At 39.6% G+C, this 19,791-nt stretch overlaps 1 protein-coding gene across 1 annotated transcript in view; it reads right to left on the bottom strand.

Moving 5' to 3' along the window:
• CFTR (cystic fibrosis transmembrane conductance regulator (ATP-binding cassette sub-family C, member 7)) overlaps window positions 1-19,791 on the bottom strand; it is a 177,802-nt gene that overhangs the window by 107,936 nt on the left and 50,075 nt on the right. Inside the window, exons 9-11 of the mRNA XM_006859315.1 lie at window positions 19,221-19,313; window positions 12,253-12,435; window positions 3,724-3,915 (exon numbers count right to left, since the gene is read on the bottom strand). Coding sequence (XP_006859377.1) covers window positions 3,724-3,915; window positions 12,253-12,435; window positions 19,221-19,313 — 468 coding nt within the window. The remainder of the gene's footprint in view (window positions 1-3,723; window positions 3,916-12,252; window positions 12,436-19,220; window positions 19,314-19,791) is intronic.

Below are 19,791 nucleotides of genomic sequence, written 5' to 3'. Positions count from 1 at the left end.
AGTAGTGAGGTTGGCCCAGTATCGGGCAGTGTTTCGTTCTTCTGTGTATAGGGTCACGATGAGTCAGTACCAACTCGATCTGTGGGCTGGATGCTCCCCACCCCTGCTATATGGGGCTGCTATGATTCGGAATTGACTTGAAGGCACTTAAGAACAACGTAACATATATATCTATTACCAAACTGGTTACGCCATTGTTTGATTATAGGTCTCCAAGAACAGACTCCTGAGATTGGTCTACAAGGTCCCCAGGATATAGCACTCCAATTTCATTCCTCCTCACTCACTATCCTAGTCACACTCTAGTTTTATCAAGATGTTTGCGGTCCCCTGCACTGACCAGCTTTCACATCTTTGTGTTTCCACTCACCCAGTCTCCTCTGTCCAGAATACATTTCCAATATTTTACTCATTTTTCAAGGGTTCATTCTTACAGAAAGCCTTCTCCAAATTGCTTAAACTGGTTGAAAGCCCTCAATGAGGTTTCTGTAAAGTAATGTAAGAGGTACTTTTCAAGTACCTCTATTTCCCAACATGGTCTCTTCATGTATAATTAATCTCCTACCAGACTGTTTAAAGTAACTCTGGTGGTGTAGAGGATTTCGCCTTAGGCTGCTAACCTCAAGGTCAGCAGTTTGAATTCACCAGTTGCTCTGTAGGAAAAAGAAGAGTTTTTTCTTCTCCCATAAAGAATTACAGACTTGGGAACCCTATACTGGGTTAATGTGTGTTGGAATCAACTCAACAGCACACCACTACCATCACCACCAGCAGTCTGTACAGTTCTTTAAAGGAAGGGATTATGAAATGTTCCATTTTGTAGCCAGCCTACCCCCACCACAGTGTATAGTGTCTGGCATAAGGTAATAATGCAACTAATGGTTATAGATCTGAAAGGGACACAGAAACTGGGACCACATTCCAGTGTTCATGCCCTCTTTGGAGCATGGACCCAACATGCCTACACTCCTCACCTTTGGAATTTCATATCATGTGTCTTCTTCCACCAAAGAACCCAACTTTTGTTGGTTCTGTCATGCAGACCAACTGCTATATTTACAAATGATCACCATTTTAATTTTCTCTTATAATCACTTTTGTCAACACTAAAATTTATATTGACAACTTTTTATGATTCTGTGGTTTCATGATTCCCCTTTCTCCTTAATTACTTCCCCCTTCACTTTGTTCCCACATTAATCACTCTGTACTAAAACCTGGCTCTCACAGGCATGCTGCCTACCTCATACTCTGAAGTACTATTCTCCACCTCAAAGGGAAGTGGAAATGAACTAGTCCTGACTGCACGAACGACTACTTTGCAGTAGATGCTGTGGTAGTCACCTTATATGTATTTCATTTTTTCTTTCCAAGAATTCCATAACCATTATTTATTCATCAATCTTCCACATTCTCACATGCACTTAACCTTTGGTCTACTTTATTGAAAGCTCTAGTTGTAATCAAAGAAATCCTGGTGCTCAGTGATTAAGCACTCAGCTGGTAGTTCACACCCATCAGCACTCTGGGAGAAAGATGTGGCAGTCTGCCTCATAAAATGACAATTTTGGAAACCCTACAGGGTAGTTCTCACTATGAGTCAAAATCGACTCTATAGCAATGGATAATCTTCATCAAAATCTCTCTGAGTCCATAAATTTTATTACTGCCACCCATCATATTCTGTTCCATCAAAGGAACCCTTAGGAGCATGGACTATTTCTTAATAATCTGGGTATTCCCAGGACCTTGCAGAGTGTTCAGAAATTAGTAAATGCTCATTCCATAAATGAAGAACCCACAGCTCTTAACAGTAATATAACTACACTGTATTTGAATTCAATATACCTTTATAAGTTAACCTGGGGAAGCAAACCACCATTTATTTCCATACAAAAAGTCATATTCGAAACAAAAAGTCCACTATAACACTTTCAAGGATTTTCCTCTGATAAATAAGGTTCATGATTTGTCTTGCAAGAATTCATCTTATTCACATCCTAGACAAAAGTCTTTGCTCTCTAGAATCACTCAGATATTTTTGTAACCAACCCACTGACTGTTCCAACCTCTAGGTTACAAAATACAATTCCTAGAAGAAGGGCTTTTGAGGAATGACGATGTCTTCTTCAAAGTAAATCCATTACTTTTACAGGACAGTTTATATTTTCATTTTGCTTTCAGAGTGTGTAGAAAACAAAAGAATGAAGGCTTTTTATAGTACAGAGCCACTTGAACTCCAGTGGCCTTACAGTTCATGATCATCCTCTTTCTATTTTCTCGCACTGCCTTGAAAACTTTCATTTTATCCCGAGAGCAATCTGTTTTTCTAAAAAAGTTAAAGGAATCCATTAGCACCAAATGACATCTATTGAAGACCATGATTCTAATTCGAAGTCACTATTTGTAGTTCGAAACTACCAGCTGTTCCGTGGGAGAAAGATGAGGCTTTCTGTTCCCGTAAAGATTTACAGCCTCAGAAACCCTGTACAGGGTCACTATGAGTCTGAACCAACTCCATGGCACTTAACAACAACAACAATTCACTATTTGCTTACAGCAGTATCCTCTACGCCCTGACATTTACCTCAATAATTGTTGAATACATCATACTATTTACATATTAGCACCACAATGGCAAAAGCATTAGAGAATGCAAAAAACATACTGACTTCACTTGAAATTCCTTATGTAATTTCCTGATAATTGGATGGTCCCTCAAAATTGTTATGAAATGAGTCAATAACGTCATCTTCATTTTGTTTCAGATAATTACAGTCACTAGAAGTATCAAGTTACATATTCAAGGACAAAGAGTAAGATACAAGCACAACTTTCTCTCTCTAATGGCAGGTCAATGTTCATTTCATTAGGCTGTGTTATTGTTTTAATATGGGCCAGTCGGTTCTGACTCATAGCGATACTGTACGGGGTTTATGAGGAGCGACTGGTGGATTTGCAGTACTGACTTCGCAGTTCAAACAAAACTTGAGGCCCAGTGCTTGCCCTATAGCGCTGCACCAGGACTCCAAAGTGTTATTAAAATGATTAAAAACCTCTCGTGTAATTTTCAGAGTGTCTGTTAAAATTGCATGACATTTAAATATGCATGGAAGGCATTTGTCTCACTAGTGTGTGAACAAAATTCTCACTATGTTCATTGTTGTTGTCAAGTGCTATCAAGTTGGTTCCCACTCATAGGGATCTTGTATTGGGTTTCTAAGGAGTAGTTGGTGGATCTGCACTGCCAACCTTTAGGTTAGTAGTCCAGTGCTTATTCTACAGTGCACTGTGACTAAACCAGCCAGTCATTAAAAATACCAATTTGTATCTATTTTATTGTATCTTCAAGCTTCTGCAAAGCAGGGTCATGCATTTTATTCTCTAATTAACCACAGCAGTTAACCCAAAGAGGAAGCTTGATTAATATATATTAGAGCTCTTTTAGCTTAGTGGTTACGAATCGGGCTGCTAACCTTAGGGTCAGCAGTTAGAAACTACCAGCTGTTCTGTGGGAGAAACATGAGGCTTTCTGCTCCCGTAAAGATTTACAGCCTCAGAAACTCTGTACAGGGTCGCTATGAGTCAGAACCGACTCCACGGCACATAACAACCACCACCACCACCACCAGGCTGACCGATGGAATAGACAATTAAATATGTAGCTTAGATATGTTCCTAATTTCACAGGAATAATTAGACATTTTTCACATAATTGCTTACCTCTTCTAGTTGGCAGGCTCTGATGACACTCTTATATCTATATTCATCGTAGGAAACACCAAAGATGATGTTTTCTTTAATGGTGCCTGGCATGATCCAGGAGAACTGAGAGCAGAAGGAAATTCTCCCGCTGTGCTTAATTCTCCCCTCTAAGGGCTCCAGTTCTCCCATTATCATCATTAGAAGTGAAGTCTAAAAGAAAAACCAAATAGTGTTATTATGTCATTTCATCAAATCACTCGCAGCCTTCATTTGCCTCAAGTTGTCATTCTAAACAAAGGTATCCTGATTTTAAAGACTCCACTAAGCTATTAGATTCAAAATTTATTAACCATGTCCAGTTCTTATGCATTAAAGATACAAAGAGATATAAAAGAGACAATGATAATAGAGTGTGTTAAGGACTATGATGAAGACTGGCAGGAAAGGAACATTTAATCCACATTGTTGGAGTAGGTCAGGGAAAGATGGTTGTTGTTAACTGCCATCGAGTTGGTTCCGACCCATAGCAACCCGGTATAGGATTTCCAAGGAGAGACTGGTGAGCTTGAACCACTGACCTTGCAGCTCAAATTGACTTTGCAGTCCAGCACATTAACCCATAGTGCCACACCAGGATTCCTAGAGAAAGATTGTTGTTGTTGTTGTTATGTGCCATGGAGTCGGTTCCAACTCATAGTGACCCTGTACAGGGTTTCCAAGGCTGTAAATCTTTACGGGAGCAGAAAATCTCATCTTTCTCCCACGGAACAGCTGGTAGTTTCGAACTGCTGACCTTTCGGTTCGCAGCCCAATTCGTAACCACTACGCTACCAGAGATTAGTACCAGCTAATTCTTGTTGTGTCTGCAGTGTGCTGGACACTTCTGTTTGCTTTAACTATATTAATTTATTTAATCGTTACAATGACCCTAGTATATGGACTCAATATTATTCTCCTCTTACAAAGAAAACATTAGGTAAAAATAGATAACTATTGCTGCTACTTAGAAACCCTATTTAGGATAGTTATGAGTAGGAACCAACTCAATGGCACTTAACAACAGTAACAACATTATACTTTAGAAGAAGCTCTGATAGTTTAGTAGATTATAAACTGGATTGCTAACCACAAGGTTGGCAGTTCCAATCTACCAGCCACTCCGCAGGAGAAAGATGAGGCTTTCTGCTCCTGTAAAGATTTACAGCCTTGGAAACCCCATCCAGGGTCACTATGAGTAGGAACTGACTAGAAGGCACATCATCACCACAACCACTACCATGATGCTATAGGGTCACAACAAGTCAGAATTGTGAGTACGCTATATGGAGTCCTGATGGCAAGGTGGACTAAGCATTGGACTGCTAACCAAAAAGTTGGGAACTTAAACCCTCCAGCTGCTTTTTCATGGGAAAAAGATAAACAGTCTGCTCCCATAAAGATTTACAGCCTTGGAAACCTTATGAAGTAGTTTCTGGAAATCATTTTAAAGCAAAAAAAGAACAAAAAACCCATAGATTCTATTTCACTGAAAATAAGAGAAAGATATATTCTTCAGACTCTAAAATAGATATAAACCTCCTGCCATCGAATAGGTTCCAACTCACAGCAACCCCATAGGACAGAGTAGAATTGTCCCTTGGGGTTTCCACGGCTGTAATCTTTATGGAATCAGATTGCCACATCTTTCTCCCTCTCAGTGGCTGGTGGGATTGAACCTGCGGTGTTAAAAGCAAACAAGATTGCTAAGAGCATAGATAGCTACCAGAAAGTCCAGCAAAGGTAGACTTCAGTGAGTACTAGAACACAGACTCTCTTTGCAGGTGAGAAGTTCACTCCAAAATCTGTAACAATGAGCACAGGGACAGGGATGAGCTGAGATCACAGAAGAGCTTCTGAACAAAATGTGGATCAGAAAAATGAAGGAAGGTCTATACAAGTAATAATACACATGAATCAAACTTCAGAAGAAGACGGTCTCTGTGGCAGAAAGAACAGAGCCTTTGGTGGTAAGTATGGAAGGTCTACCCTGGTCCCACCTGACTCAGAGTCTGTCCAGGAAAATCTAATACATGATATAAATACACTGTCAAATATGACCAAAACCACATAAACAGTAGAAGATAAAATAAGTGTCTGGGATCTCCTAAAAATTAGACACTCATGTGCATCAAAAGATTTCACCAAGAGTAAAAAGCGAGTCCACAGACTGGGACATATCAGACAAGGGACTAACCTCTAAAATTTATAGGAAACTACAACATGTCTACAAGAGTAAGACAAACAATCCAATTAAAAAATGGGCACAGGAAATGAACAGACACTTCACCAAGGAAGACATTCAGGCAGCCAACAAACATATGAAAAAATAGTCACAATCATTAGCCACTAGAGAGATGCAAATCAAAACAACAATGAAATATCATCTCACAACCATATTAATAGCAAAGCTCAAAAAAACAGAAAATTCAAATGCTGATGAGGGTTTGGAGAGACTGGGACCTGCCTATATTGCTGGTGGGAGTGTAAAATGGTTCAATCAGTGTGGAATCTGTAGGACGCTTCCTCAGAATTTTGGAAATAGAAATGCAATATGACCCAGCAATCCCTCTACTTGATATATAATCACAAGAAATAAAAGCCAGGATACAAGTAGATATAGGCACACTAATGTTCATCGCATCACTATTCACAATAGCAAAAACATGGAGACAGCATAAATGGTCATCAGTTGAAGAATGGATGAACAAACTTTGGGAGACACACACAATGGAATATTATGCAACGTTGAAGAAAAACAACAAATCTGTGGAACACCTCCTAACATGGATGAAACTGGAGGACACTGTGCTGAGTGAAATTAGGCAATCACAAAAGGTGTGAAATGACTATTGTAAGAACTCAAGAAAAGATTTTCATACTAAAAGAAGCATTCTTTGATGGTTACCAGGGATGGAAAGGCACTCTGGTAGCATAGTGGTTACGAGTTGGGCTGCTAACCTCAAGGTTAGTACTTTGAAACTACCAGCTGTTCCATAGGAGAAAGATGAGGCTTTCTGCTCCTGTAAAGATTTACAGCCTCGGAAATCCTATGCAGGATTGTTATGAATCAGAACAAGCTCCATGGCCCACCATCACCACCAGGGATGGGAGAGAAGGGAGAATAATTTGCTGATGAGAGGGTACACACATGTTAACTTGGGCGGTGGGGAGGGCAATATACAATTAGGACAAGGTTGGCAGAAGAATGATGAAGATAGGTGAAGACACAGGGAAGTATGCAAGGTCTACAAGGGATAGAGGTAAACACTGACATATATACAACCTTGGAACAACAGTGTTCTGTGGGTAGATACATGGACAGAGAGACACAGGCTGAGTGGGTATGGGAGGAAGAGTAGGAGAAGACTCACAAATAATGGTTTAAAAGAATATATTTGTACCTGGGCATTTACCTTTCCTGCAGATACAGCTATGATTGTGGTGGAGCTTACAGAGGGCAAAATCATAAAAATTTCTTAGATATTATCAAACAATGAGTTACTGGGTCTGGGAGCTTAGGACCATAGTCTCAGGGGACACCCTGGTCAATTGGCATAACACAGTCCACAAAGATAATGTTCTACATTTTACTTTTGTGAGTCATGTCTGGGATCTTAAAAGCTCATGAATGGTCATCTAAGGCATAGTTATTGGTCTCTCCATATATGGAAAAAGAAGAAGAATGAGAATTGAAGATGCTTGGAATCAATTAGTCCAACGGACTAATGGAACATGTGAACACCAGTCTCCACGACTCTGAGACTAGAACTAGATAATACCTGGCTACCATTACCAAAGGCTCTGAAACCACGTTAGAGGGTCCCAGATTGAGTGGGAGACAATGTGGAATAAAACTCCAAATTATTATTAATAATAATAAAGCGACCAATCTTACTGGTCAGAAAGAAACTGGAAGATCCTGAGACTATGGCCCTCAACCATCTTTCAGGTCTGAAAAGGAAGCCATCCTTGTTACACCGTCAGTCAAGCAGTAGAGTGGTATAGAGTGGGGAACAGCAACACTGGTGAGATCTGCTCACCATGGAATGGTCAATTATTCAAAATCAAAAGGGCAACATTTACCTAAGGACAAAGCTGAGAAGGAATGGGAAGGTGGGTGAATGGACACAGGAACCACAGGGAGGAAGTGGGATAACTGTAGTACCATGGAGGGGATTGAGCACATTGAAATGAAACAAAATATACCACTTGTTGAATACAAAACTGATGATCTTGCCTGTAAACTTTCACTCAATTCACAATAAAAAGTTAAAAAAATATTTTTATATAAATAATAAAAATTGCACAACCCCTAAATAAAGACATTATTTGTTGTTAAGTGCTGTTGAGTAGGTTCCGATTTATAGTGACCCTGTACAGAGTTTTCAAGGAGCAACTGGTGGGCTGGAATTGCCAACTTTGTGCTGATCCTACAGCACCATACCAGGATTCCGAAAGGACACTATAAGGAAGGAAAAACTACAAAATAAAGACACAGGAACTCAGGATCGTAAAAGAAAATCATAAAACACCAGAGTTGAAGATGAAAGGAGTAACACATGAATGAGAATGTTGTTATTGTTGGGTGCTGTTGATACCAGCCCATAGCAGCAACTCCATGTGAGAGAGTAGGATTGCCCCGTGGGTTTTTGTTTTGGTTTGTTGCAACATTTTACTGAGTTTTAGATAGTTGTTTACACAGCAATTTGCACAGCAATTTGGTTCCCCTTTAACAATTTTTATGTCAATTGTTCCTTGACATTGGTTCCAATTCCCACAATGTGTCAGCATTCTTACGATTTGCATTCTGTTTTGTTGTTGTTTGCATTGATCTAGCTTCTCTTCCCCTCCTTCTCTTCTCCTCTTTGCTTTTGGTTAAATGTTGACCATTTTGGCTCATATAGTTGATTGTTTAAGGGAGCACATTAATCATGGGTGATGATGTTTATTTTATAAGCCAATCTATTATTTAACTGAAAGGTGACCTCCAAGAGTAGATTCATTGCCAAGTTCAAAGCATTGGCAGTAGTCTCAGAGGTTCATCTGGTTTCTACAGGTCCAGTAGATCTAAAAGATCTAAAAGGCTTTTTTAAGAATTTGAAGCTTATTTTATATTTTTCTCTCATCCTATCTGGGACTTTCTATTGTGGCCCACTCCTTAGGGTGATCTAAACTGTAGTCTTTAAGGACAGAGCTTTTAGCACAGTGCTTAAACACTTAACTGCTAACCCAAAGATTTCAATGCACCAGCCACTCCACAGAAGAAAGGTGTGTCCGACACTATCAGAAGGTGATAGAAGCAGGTGTATCTACAAGTCCAGAAATTCCAAGGATGGTCAACTAGAGATGCTGAAACAAGAAATTCCCTGCTTGCTTATCACTCCTGTTTCAAATAACACCCCATCACTAGTTTTTTTCTCTGATACGAGGGGACTTCAAAAGTTGGTGGAAAAATTCCATTGACTTTTCATTCCATTTTGCCATGAACTTGAAGCTCCCTTGTATACTTGTCATTCCAGACATACAGATACACAAACTTACAAAAAATGTGGATCCTATTATGCATGTTGTTTTGTGACCTGTTACCTTTCTTTACTTAAGCTTATATGGTACACATTCTTCAGAGTCAACCTTTAACATCCCTTTTACTGACTGAATAAATCACCATTACATGTTGATGTAGTTGTCAGAGGCCACTGAGACCATACAGAGCAGAGCAGAACTGCCCCAAAGGGTTTTCCAGGCTATAATATATTTGGGAACAGGTTACCAGGTGTTTCTCCTGAGTAGCCGCTGAATGGGTTTAAACTGCCAACTTTCCAATTGGTAGCCAAGTGCTTAACCATTATTTCAATGGACTCCTTCTATAGCAACACGAAAAGTTATTTAACCAACCCCTGTTATTAGACACTTAAGGAGCCCTGGTGTGGCGCTGTGAGTTAATGCGCCAAACTGCAAAGCCATTTAAACTGCAAGGTCAGTGGTTCAAGCTCACCAGCTGCTCCTTGGAAACCCTATACAGGGTCGCTGTGGGTCAGGACCGACTCAACGGCACTTAACAACAACAACAACAAAGGAGTTCTGGTAGCATAGTAGTTATGAGTTGGGCTGCTAACCTCGAGGTCAGCAGTTCAAAACTACCAGCTGTTCCACAGGAGAAAAATGAGGCTTTCTGCTCCTATAAAAATTTACAGCCTCGGAAATGCTCTACAGGGTCGCCATGGGTCAGAATTGACTAAGTAGCAGTGGATTTGTTTTTTTAAGGAACCACTGCATTCATCTGACTCTGTCTTTGTAGCAGCTTTCCATAAAATGTGATCACAACTCCAACCAGCAATTATATGCTCATTAATTCTTAATAGTTGTTGTTAAGTGCCATCGAGCTGATTCCAACTCACAGTGAATCTGTACAGGGTTTCCAAGGCTGTAATTCTTAATAACAGTGCCTGAAATTCTATTGCTGGTAAATTTTGTAATTTGTCATACCAAAGCTATTTTTTGCATATCTCTCATAGAAATAATTTTAAACACAAAGTTCATTTTTAAACTTCTAGGAAGCACAGCTACTATCCTCCCATCTTTGTTTAGACTATCTATAACTTGCTTGGTCGCAAGTTTTCCAACGTGATAACTTCCTTTTTATCATGAAGATTGCTAGCAATGTTATACAAACATGGGAGGGCAAAAAATTAACACAATAAATAGGAAAATGCTTGAAGAAGAAGATGCACAAACAGCTCTTGATTTTAAAGGTGTGTTTCACATGTAAGGAAATCTAATTCAAGAGAGCATTAGAAAACTGAATTATTGGCATCATGGATACCAAATCCAGTGACTGGAAACTTTTGGTGGTATTTTGATTCCCAAGTCTATGACTAAGTTCTTCAAAATATGGTTCTCCATGTGGTGGTGGTAATAAGTGCCATCAAGTTGGTTCCGACTCATAGTGACCCTGTACAGGGTTCCTGAGGTGTAATAGTTAGGGTTCTGTGTCAACTTAACTAGGCCAAGATTCTCATGGTTTAAGAGTTAAGATGTGCTTATTCCCATGGTGATAAAACCTAATGCAGGCATAGTTAACTCTATGATGAGTGGCTATGAGCAGCCAATCAACTGAAGGGATACTTCCTTGGGGGTGTGGCCTGCTCCCATATAATGGACACTCAAGAAAGGCCGTCTCTCTCTTCTGCTGGGAACTCTACGATTATAAGCCATTTCCTTGGTAATAAATTTCTCTATATGTGTTTAGATATATATCACTGGTTTGCTTCTCTAGAAAACCCAGCCTAAGATACAAGGAGTGGTTGCTGGGTTTAAACCACTTACCTTTCTGTTAGCAGTACATTGCTTGTTCTGTGATGCCACATCAGGACTCCATCCATATTCTATATTAATTTTTAAAACTGCTTTTCAGGAGGCTTTCTTATTTTCTCTTTTCACTTACAGTTTTATCTGACAGCAGCGCTGCTTTAATCTTTTTTCTTTTTTATGTCCTGGGATTTCATTCTAGAACATCTGTTGAAAAGTGTCAAGAGATGTTCTAGAATGGGACTTCAAAAAGTTCATGGAAAAATGGAGTTAAAAGATAACAGACTTTTCCCACAAACTTTTTGAAGTCTCCCTCATTTTTCTAGACAGTCCAAAGCTAAACATTATAGCAAAATGGAAACGAGGATCTATTTTTATAGGCTTACAATCTTAGTAGGCCATACCAATACGAGAAAGCCCTTTAGTATCACTGGCTTGGTTCCTTCATGCCCTTATTCCCTCTGAAGTTACAGAGAGCAAATGTTTATTACTATCTGAATGATAGTTCATATGCTTGAAACAGCACTATAAAGTCACTTATTAGGCATTGCTTCTCCTGAGAACAAAGTGTGACCATTTAGCCATTTTTGCTTTCTAATCTATTCGTTTTTTGTCAGATGTCCCTCCCCAAATCCCTGAACTTGATAAGTTTCTGTTAAGTAACGGTAAGCAAACAGGCTTACCAGAACTCAATAAATTAATATTCCCTTCTATTTCCCTCAAAAAGCTATTCCACTCAGTAATTTTTCTTCACAATATTTCATAAGCAAGTCTGAATTCCTTCTCCAAAAGTCTGATGTCAACAAAATGGAGACCTTTTGTCTATGTAGTTTACTGAGGTAAAATCTAAGTTATGATTTTCCTGGAACAGATCTGAGAAAATATCTGTGTCAAAGTCTGATAGAAATGAATCACTCATCTTCAAAGAAGTGACTGAATGCTCACCATGAACATGGCACTGTGTTGAGTGCTATATAAAATATAAAGATATAGAAGAAAAGTCATTGGAAATAATATGAAGAAATAAAGAACTGAGAAAATTATCAATAGAATAGTATCTATTATTAGAGAAAGCATATCCAAGCATTCCCCTTTTATGCAATGATTTCTCCAGATAGGTTCCTATATGACAAACTGGAAAAATAAAGGCAAAATGCATGCCAAATTAAGTACTGAAGGATGAGAAATAAAAGAGACAACCTTGCCTGCTCCAGTAGATCCAGCAACTGCCAACAGCTGTCCTCTTTCTATCTTGAAACTGATGTCTCTCAGGACAGGAGTCCCAAGAAGTGAGAAGTTACTGAAGAAGAGACTGTTATCACCACTGGAAATTTCTCTATTGTTATTATTTTCTTTTGCTTTCTCAAATAATTCCCCAAATCCCTGCAAAATTAAGTAGGAAAAGAAAAGATAGGTTTCTCAAATGCTTTGGGTACTTATTTTATCTATTAAGTTGAAAAGCCTTTAGAGAACTATAAATCAAAACAATGAGATGTCATCTTGTTGTTGTTGTTGTTGTTGTTATGTGCCGTGGAGTCGGTTCCGACTCATAGTGACCCTGCACAGAGTTTCCGAGGCTGCAAATCTTTACGGGAGCAGAAAGCTTCATCTTTCTCCCATGGAGTGGCTGGTAGTTTCGAATTGCCAACCTTGAGGTTAGCAGCCCGATTCATAATCACCCCAGCATTAATAGCAAAGTTCAAAAAAACATGGCATTAGAACTATACTTCACAGAACATAATTGTATAGCATGTGATTTCTAGCGCACATAATTCAAAGCATTTGAAAATCATAGCATTTGATGGACACATAATTTCCATTTCTAAAACTTTACTCACCATCAAATAAAATTAAATATTTAACTAACATGTATATTGCACATCTTCTCTTATATGCTAAGTACACACACAAATAGTATTTAATACTCAACATACTATATGAAGCAGATGACTGTTCTGATGGAGATTACCACATAAAGCCCTGGAAAGAGTGGGAGAAAAAGACCAAAATTCAAAACCAAAGAAAAAGAATAGATTTACTGGCCTGATAGAGACTGATGGAACCTCCAAGGCTTCTGGCTGTTAGAGAACCCTTCAAACTCTGGGGATCATTATCAATATAAAATGAACTAACTATACCTCTAAGGTATTTATTTCTCAGAATAATCAACCATACAAGACCCAGAGGACAACACTGGCCCCCAAACAAAGGTCAGAAACCAGAAATACAGGACGATGAGCAAAGGGAAATGGGAAACCCAGGGAGGAAGTAGGTACAGCGCTGTTACATCGGAGGGACTGCAACTAATGTCATGAAACAAAATGTGTATAAATTGTTAACTGTGAAGTGAATCTGTTTTGTAGATTTTCACCTAAACCACAATAAAATGTTCAAATACATATAGTGGATATTTGGGAGCATGGTGGTGGCTTGAGACAATAAGCACTGGACTGGGAACCACAAGGTCTGGGTTCAAGTCCACTAGCTGCTCCATGGGAGAAAGATGAGGGTTTCTGCTCCTGCAAAGGTTTAAAGCCTCAGAAACCCTGTACAGCACCGCTATGATTCGGAACCACTCCACGGCACATAACAATAACAATGGTAGACATAATTTTCATCTTCCAAAGCTGTAGGCTATGACTCGGAGAGACTAAATGACTAAAGTCACAGAGTGGGGTTATCATCCTTAGCAGGTATCACCTCTATCACATGGGTATCCCTTTCCTTTCAGAAGCTCAAAATCATCACTAGAATTACTTTGTGTTGAGTATAAATGGGATGAGATTGCTAGATAGTTCACATGAATTCCACTAAGCCCTTTGATGGTATAAACCTTCTGTGTTTAACTGTTAACCTAAAGGTTGGTGGTTCAAGCCCACCCAGTGACGTCTTAGAAGAAAAGGCCTAAGGATCTGCTTCCATTAAAATTATAGCCAAGAAACCCCTGAAAAGTAGTTCTAATTTATAACACATGGGGTTGTTGTTGTTAAGTTCTGTCGAGTTGGTTCCGACCCATAGCGACCCTGTATAGGGTTACTGCGGACTAGCTGGTGAGCTTGAACTGCCTACCTTGCAGATCAAACTGACTTTGCATTCCAGAGCCTTAACCCACAGTGCCACATCAGGACTCCTTAACACATGAGTCAAGAGAGATTCAACAGCTACTAACAAGAAAGCTGGGCAGAAGGAATTCTCTTCTGAAAGCTGCCAACTTCGCTATTCACAAGGAATGCTTTATGGCATTTGTTAAGTGTTGTCGAGTTGGTTCCAACTCATAGTGACCCTGTATAGGATTTCGGATGCGTGACTGTGAGTTTGAATCTCCAACCTTGTGATGAGCAGTCCAGTGTTTATTCTACAGCACTACAAACCAAAATCAGCAGTTGCTGCAATGCAAAACATTACCCAAAGGAAATTGGTGCATGTAGTTTTAAGGGAATCTATTTCCAGACCCTCAATATCCAATCTAAAATTAATCTGCCTGACAACTTGCCTACTGTCTTTCATTTGCCTACTGTCTGTCATTTCTCCTTCCCCACCTCCTCTCTCACAATCAGTAGAAAAGGCTTTAGAGTCAGAGAAACCTACGTTGACATTTTAGCATTGCCCTAACTAGTTGTGCAAAAGTATTCTAATGACTTCAACTCTTTACTTCTCAGCTTCCTAATACACAAATGAAAATGATTTTACCTACTTACAGAGGTAAAATCATCTAGCTGTGAGAGAGGGATCAGCTTCCTACTACGTAAAGAGAAGAGAGTTTGCATGTGTACAGGTTTAGAGTAAAGGAAGAGATATCTATAAAAGTCATCAGAATCTTGACCACATGTGTAATCAGGTGATGGTATTGCCATCAAACAATGCACTGGGAGGAGGGGGTTTATGACAATGCTTAGGGTGTGAGGAATATGAAGTGCAAAAGACATTCAATTCAGGAGTCCTGGTGTGGCGCTGTGGGTTAATGCAGACTGCAAAGCTGTTTGAACTGCAAGGTCGGCAGTTCAAGCTCACCAGCTGCTCCTCGGAAACCCTATACAGGGTCACTATGGGTCGGAACTGACTTGATGGCACTTCACAACACAACAACAACAAAAGACATTCAGGAAAGAAACTACATTCCAGAGATTTGTGTTTGAGACTCATCAATAACACTGGAGGAGTCCTGGTGTGGTGCTGTGGGTTAATGTGCTAGGCTGCAAAGCCATATGAACTGCAAGGTCAGTGGTTAAAGCTCACCAGCTGCTCCTCGGAAACCCTATACAGGATTGCTATGGGCCGGAACCTACTCAACAACACTTAACAACAACAACAATACACTGGAATCAGCTGGGTCTGGATGAGGACACCACAGAGATCATGAAATGCTAGAAGGCTGAGGTGGGGACCCAAAGTCCCACAGCCACTAGGAGAGGCAAATTTAGAAGTCATGGTCTGAGGATTAAGTCATCTGGAAAGAGTACTCCACTGAAATGAAGTTTAAATTTAGTTCACGGACACAGAAAGAAACTGGAGGCATCCATGTTGGAGGATGGCCTTAATTGTCTCGGCACACTGTGGACAGTAAGGCCATCTGCTGATGGTGCATAGACCCTGGGAGAGGCTGGAAAGGAAAATGGTCAAGAGCTAGCATGACTTCTAAGGAAATGGTACAGGGAATTAATTGAGGACAAGTGAATGGATTTCTCAAGAAATTTACTGGCCTGATTGAAACAATCAGTGTGCAAAATTTACAAGTGATTAGAATGGATAATGTCCCCAGCAGCACTTGCCTTGCCAGAGCTCATACTCTGCTGAGAATTCTGCAAAAAGTAAAGGGACTTGAGAGTGTGGCTCAGAGAAGAGTTCCAGCGATTGGTTGCAGCATAAGTGGAATTTAAACCAGGAGATGTCCACCAGGAAGACGTGAAGAGACCAGAAATCTTGACGAAACTGAAAGGCAGTGGATGTGGGATAAGAGCCCTGGTTGCACAATGGCTAAGTGCTGGGCTTCTGAAAGAAAGGTCAGCGGTCCAAGCCCACCATTGGTTCCTCAGGAGAAAAGACCTGGCAATTTCCTCCTATAAAGAATTCAATCTAGGACAACTTGTGGATAGAGTGTTGGATATGAATATTAAAGGACTTTAATATTCTTATTAAATATCAAATATTCATGGACTGCCAGAAGAGCAAACAAATCTGTGTCGGAAGAAATACAACCCCAAACCTCCTTAGAAGCCAAGATGGCCAGATTTCGTCTGTCATACTTCAGACCTATTATCAGGAGGGACCAGTCCCTGGAGAAGGGCATCATGCCTGGTAAAGTGCAAGATCAGCAGAAAAGAAGGAGACCCTCAGCAAGATGGACTGGCACCTTGGCAGCAGCAATGGGCTCCAGCATGACAGTAATTGTGAGGCTGGCACAAGACCTGGCAGTATTTCATTCTATTGTACATAAATAAGCTCGCTATGGGTCAGAACCCACTCGACCACACCTAACAACAAAATAGAAGGCTTGGTGGCATAGTGGGTGATGAGTTAAGCTGCTAATCACAAAGTCAGCAGTTCAAACCCACCAGCTCTGAGGAAGCAAGATGAGGCTTTCTGTTCCCATAAAGATTTATAGCCTCATAAACCTTAGGAAGTGGTTCTACTCTGGCCTATACCAACACTATGAGTCAGAATCAACTCTATGGAACACAACAATAACAACAACAACAAATGTGAGATTGTGAGACAGAGACAGCTACGGGTATCCTGGACAGAGAAAAAGATTTCAAAGTGTGGCATTTCCAAAGTTAAGTAAATCTGGATGCCTATCAAACTCAGGATGGGATTCTGTCAGAAAGCTTCTAAAGAAATCACTGGAAAATATAAGGTCTAAAGATAGTGTTGGAAGGATTTTTCATGTGGATGGTAAAGTCTCAGACTACATGGCAGAAACTTAATGCCCTACCCAAACCCACTGCCATGAAGTCAACTACAACTCATAGCAACCCTGTAGAAGGCTGCCAAGACTGCAAATCTTGATCGGAGCAGAAAGCTTCCTGTTTCTCTCTCGAAGTGGCTGATGGGTTTGAACTGCCAACCTTGCAGTTAGCAGCCCAGTGCTTATCCACCAAGGCTTCTATAGCACCACCAGAGCTTCTAATTTTTTGTTGTTGCTAAGTGCCATCAAGTCAGTTCTGAGACTGCAAATCTTTACAGGAGCAGAAAGCCTCATCTTTCTTTCTCACACAGAGTAGTTAGTGGTCTCAAACTGCTGACCTGTGGTTCACAGTCCAGGATTTTTCCTACAGGGTCATCACACTTCCTTTGAATCTTAGTGGGAATTACTATTTTGAATAAATACCACTAAGGTGTGCCCTGGAGTCTGACAACGGACAGTCAATAGACTGGAAGAGGAGGACACAGCTTTGACTCAGGGCCATGCCTCCAGATGTGACATTTGGGTCCAAAGTCCAGCTTCAGCCTTTGCCAGTTGTGTGACCTCAGAGCCAAGACCCCTAACCTTTCTAAGTCTATTTCCTCCTTGGTAAACTGGAAATACTAATATTACCAAGATCATAGGCTTGTTGAGAGAATTAAATCAGACAAAATATACACAGTGCTCATCTTATTGTCTAACACATAGCAAGTAAGGGCTCAAGGCATGTTACTTATTTGATTAGATGGGGTAAGAGTGAAATGGAGGGGTTTTGCACCAGATTTGGAAAACGATTGTCTGAAAACAGTAATGAAAATATAAAATGTATTGCCCCTTCATACTTAGAAAGTGTCTGCAATCCCTAAAAACAAGTAAATTTGATCTTCATCATTTTCCATAAAAAAAATTTGATAGGCAGATAAAGAATTATCCTTTTACCTATATCTTAAAAAATGGCATCAAATGAAGCCCAGTGGTCAAGTTACTTATATAAACAAATCCAATTGAAGCGATTGGGAAAGACTTCGAAATAAGACATTGGTTTCATAACTTCTACCTTTACTCAACAAACATAAATAATAAGGAAATAGGAATTTAGTAGATGTTCTCAAGGAGCTCTGGTAGCATAATGAATTATGAGCTGGACTGCTAATTACAAGATGAGTAGTTTCAATCTACCAGTTTCTCTGTGGGAGAAAGTTGAGGTTTTCTGCTCCCATAAAGATTTACAGCCTCAGTAAACCCTACACAGGGTCTCTGTGAGTTGGAACCGACTTACTAGCACACAACCCCCCCCACCTCAGTGAGCAAAAGTTTCTTCCTTAGAAGCTGAAAATTGTTGGTAATATTTACCCTCTGATTTTAAGGAATACAAGAAAATATTTAATAGTAAATGAAAATGAGTAAAAAGAGGAGAAAACAATACAGAAATATCTTCCAGATATCTTTTTATCAACTGGTATATATAAAGGCAACAATTATTGAACAACTATTAAGACATGTAACTTTGCAGGATATTTCACATAAACTATTTTATTTAATCCTCACAATAAATTTGCAAGATAAGTTTTAGTATCCTGGTATGGCACTAAGGGATAATGTGCTGGACTGCAAGGTCAGTTTGAGCCTGAAGGTCAGCAGTTCAAACCCACTAGTTGCTCCTCAGAAACCCTATACAGGGTTGCTGTGAGTTGGAACTGACTCGATGGCACTTAACAACAATCTTGCAGATGGGAAGCCAGAGGGTCTACAAGGTAAGTACAGATCTATATGACACAGATAGTAAATGGTAAAACCAGGATTTAAATTCTGCTGTGACTCCAAAAATATATGATCTTGGTTTTATTTTCTAAACTATGTGAAGTATATGGTTAGAATAAAAATAAAGAGACTTCTATACTGGCATCCTGATGTGGAGCTGTGGGTTAATGTGCCAGACTGCAAAACCGTTTGAACTGCAAGGTTGGTAGTTCAAGCTCACCAGCTGCTCCTCAGAAACCCTACACAGGGTTGCTATGGGTCAGTTCCCTTTACAGTTCTACCTGTGTCATTAGAATTCTAACTTTGTGATCCATTAGTATGAATACTGGGATTTTGGTGTGGTGCCGCAGGATAAGCACTAGACCACAAGGTCGGAAACTCTAAACAGGGTCTTTGTGAGTCAGAACCGACTCGACGGCACCTAACATCAACAAGTATGAGTACTAGATTCACAGAGAACAAAATGCTTAAATATTTAAAGTAAAATATTTTTCAAAATTCTAACCTCCTCCCAGAAGGCTGTTACATTGTCCATCACTACATCTGTAGTTGTTAAATTGTATTCCAATGTCTTATACTCTTGCTTTTGTAAGAAATCCTATGTAAAAAAGAGAAAAAGAACACATTGTAGAAACAGAATAATCATATTATTGCATTGTTACATCCATGGTAGACTAGAACAGTGCTTCATCTGATAATTGGTATATGAATTAAATTAAAATTATATCTTAATAAAATAACTTTGTAATAATGTTTTGAAATTAATTTCCCAAACGCTAGGATTCATCATTTTGAAATATATTCTTTAAATGTGATATTTTATAAAGCTGTTTTCATACATTAGATTTTAACATACAATTGATTTGTTCTTGCCCAATTACCACTATTATATGTTAACCTCAGTGATAACTTTTAAAAGCAATCCTGAATTACCAATTTACACTGTTAATGCGTTCCAACTCAGCAACCCTATATAGGGTTTCCAAGAAGCAGCGGGTTTATGTGAACCACCAACCTAGACATTAGCAGCCCAGTGCTTATTCCACAGCACCAATCTAGGACTACAACTCAACATT

The sequence above is a fragment of the Chrysochloris asiatica genome, unplaced genomic scaffold (assembly GCF_000296735.1).
Source record: "Chrysochloris asiatica unplaced genomic scaffold, ChrAsi1.0 scaffold00032, whole genome shotgun sequence".
NCBI lineage: Eukaryota > Metazoa > Chordata > Mammalia > Afrosoricida > Chrysochloridae > Chrysochloris > Chrysochloris asiatica.
This window is presented reverse-complemented; position numbering and strand designations above follow the sequence as displayed.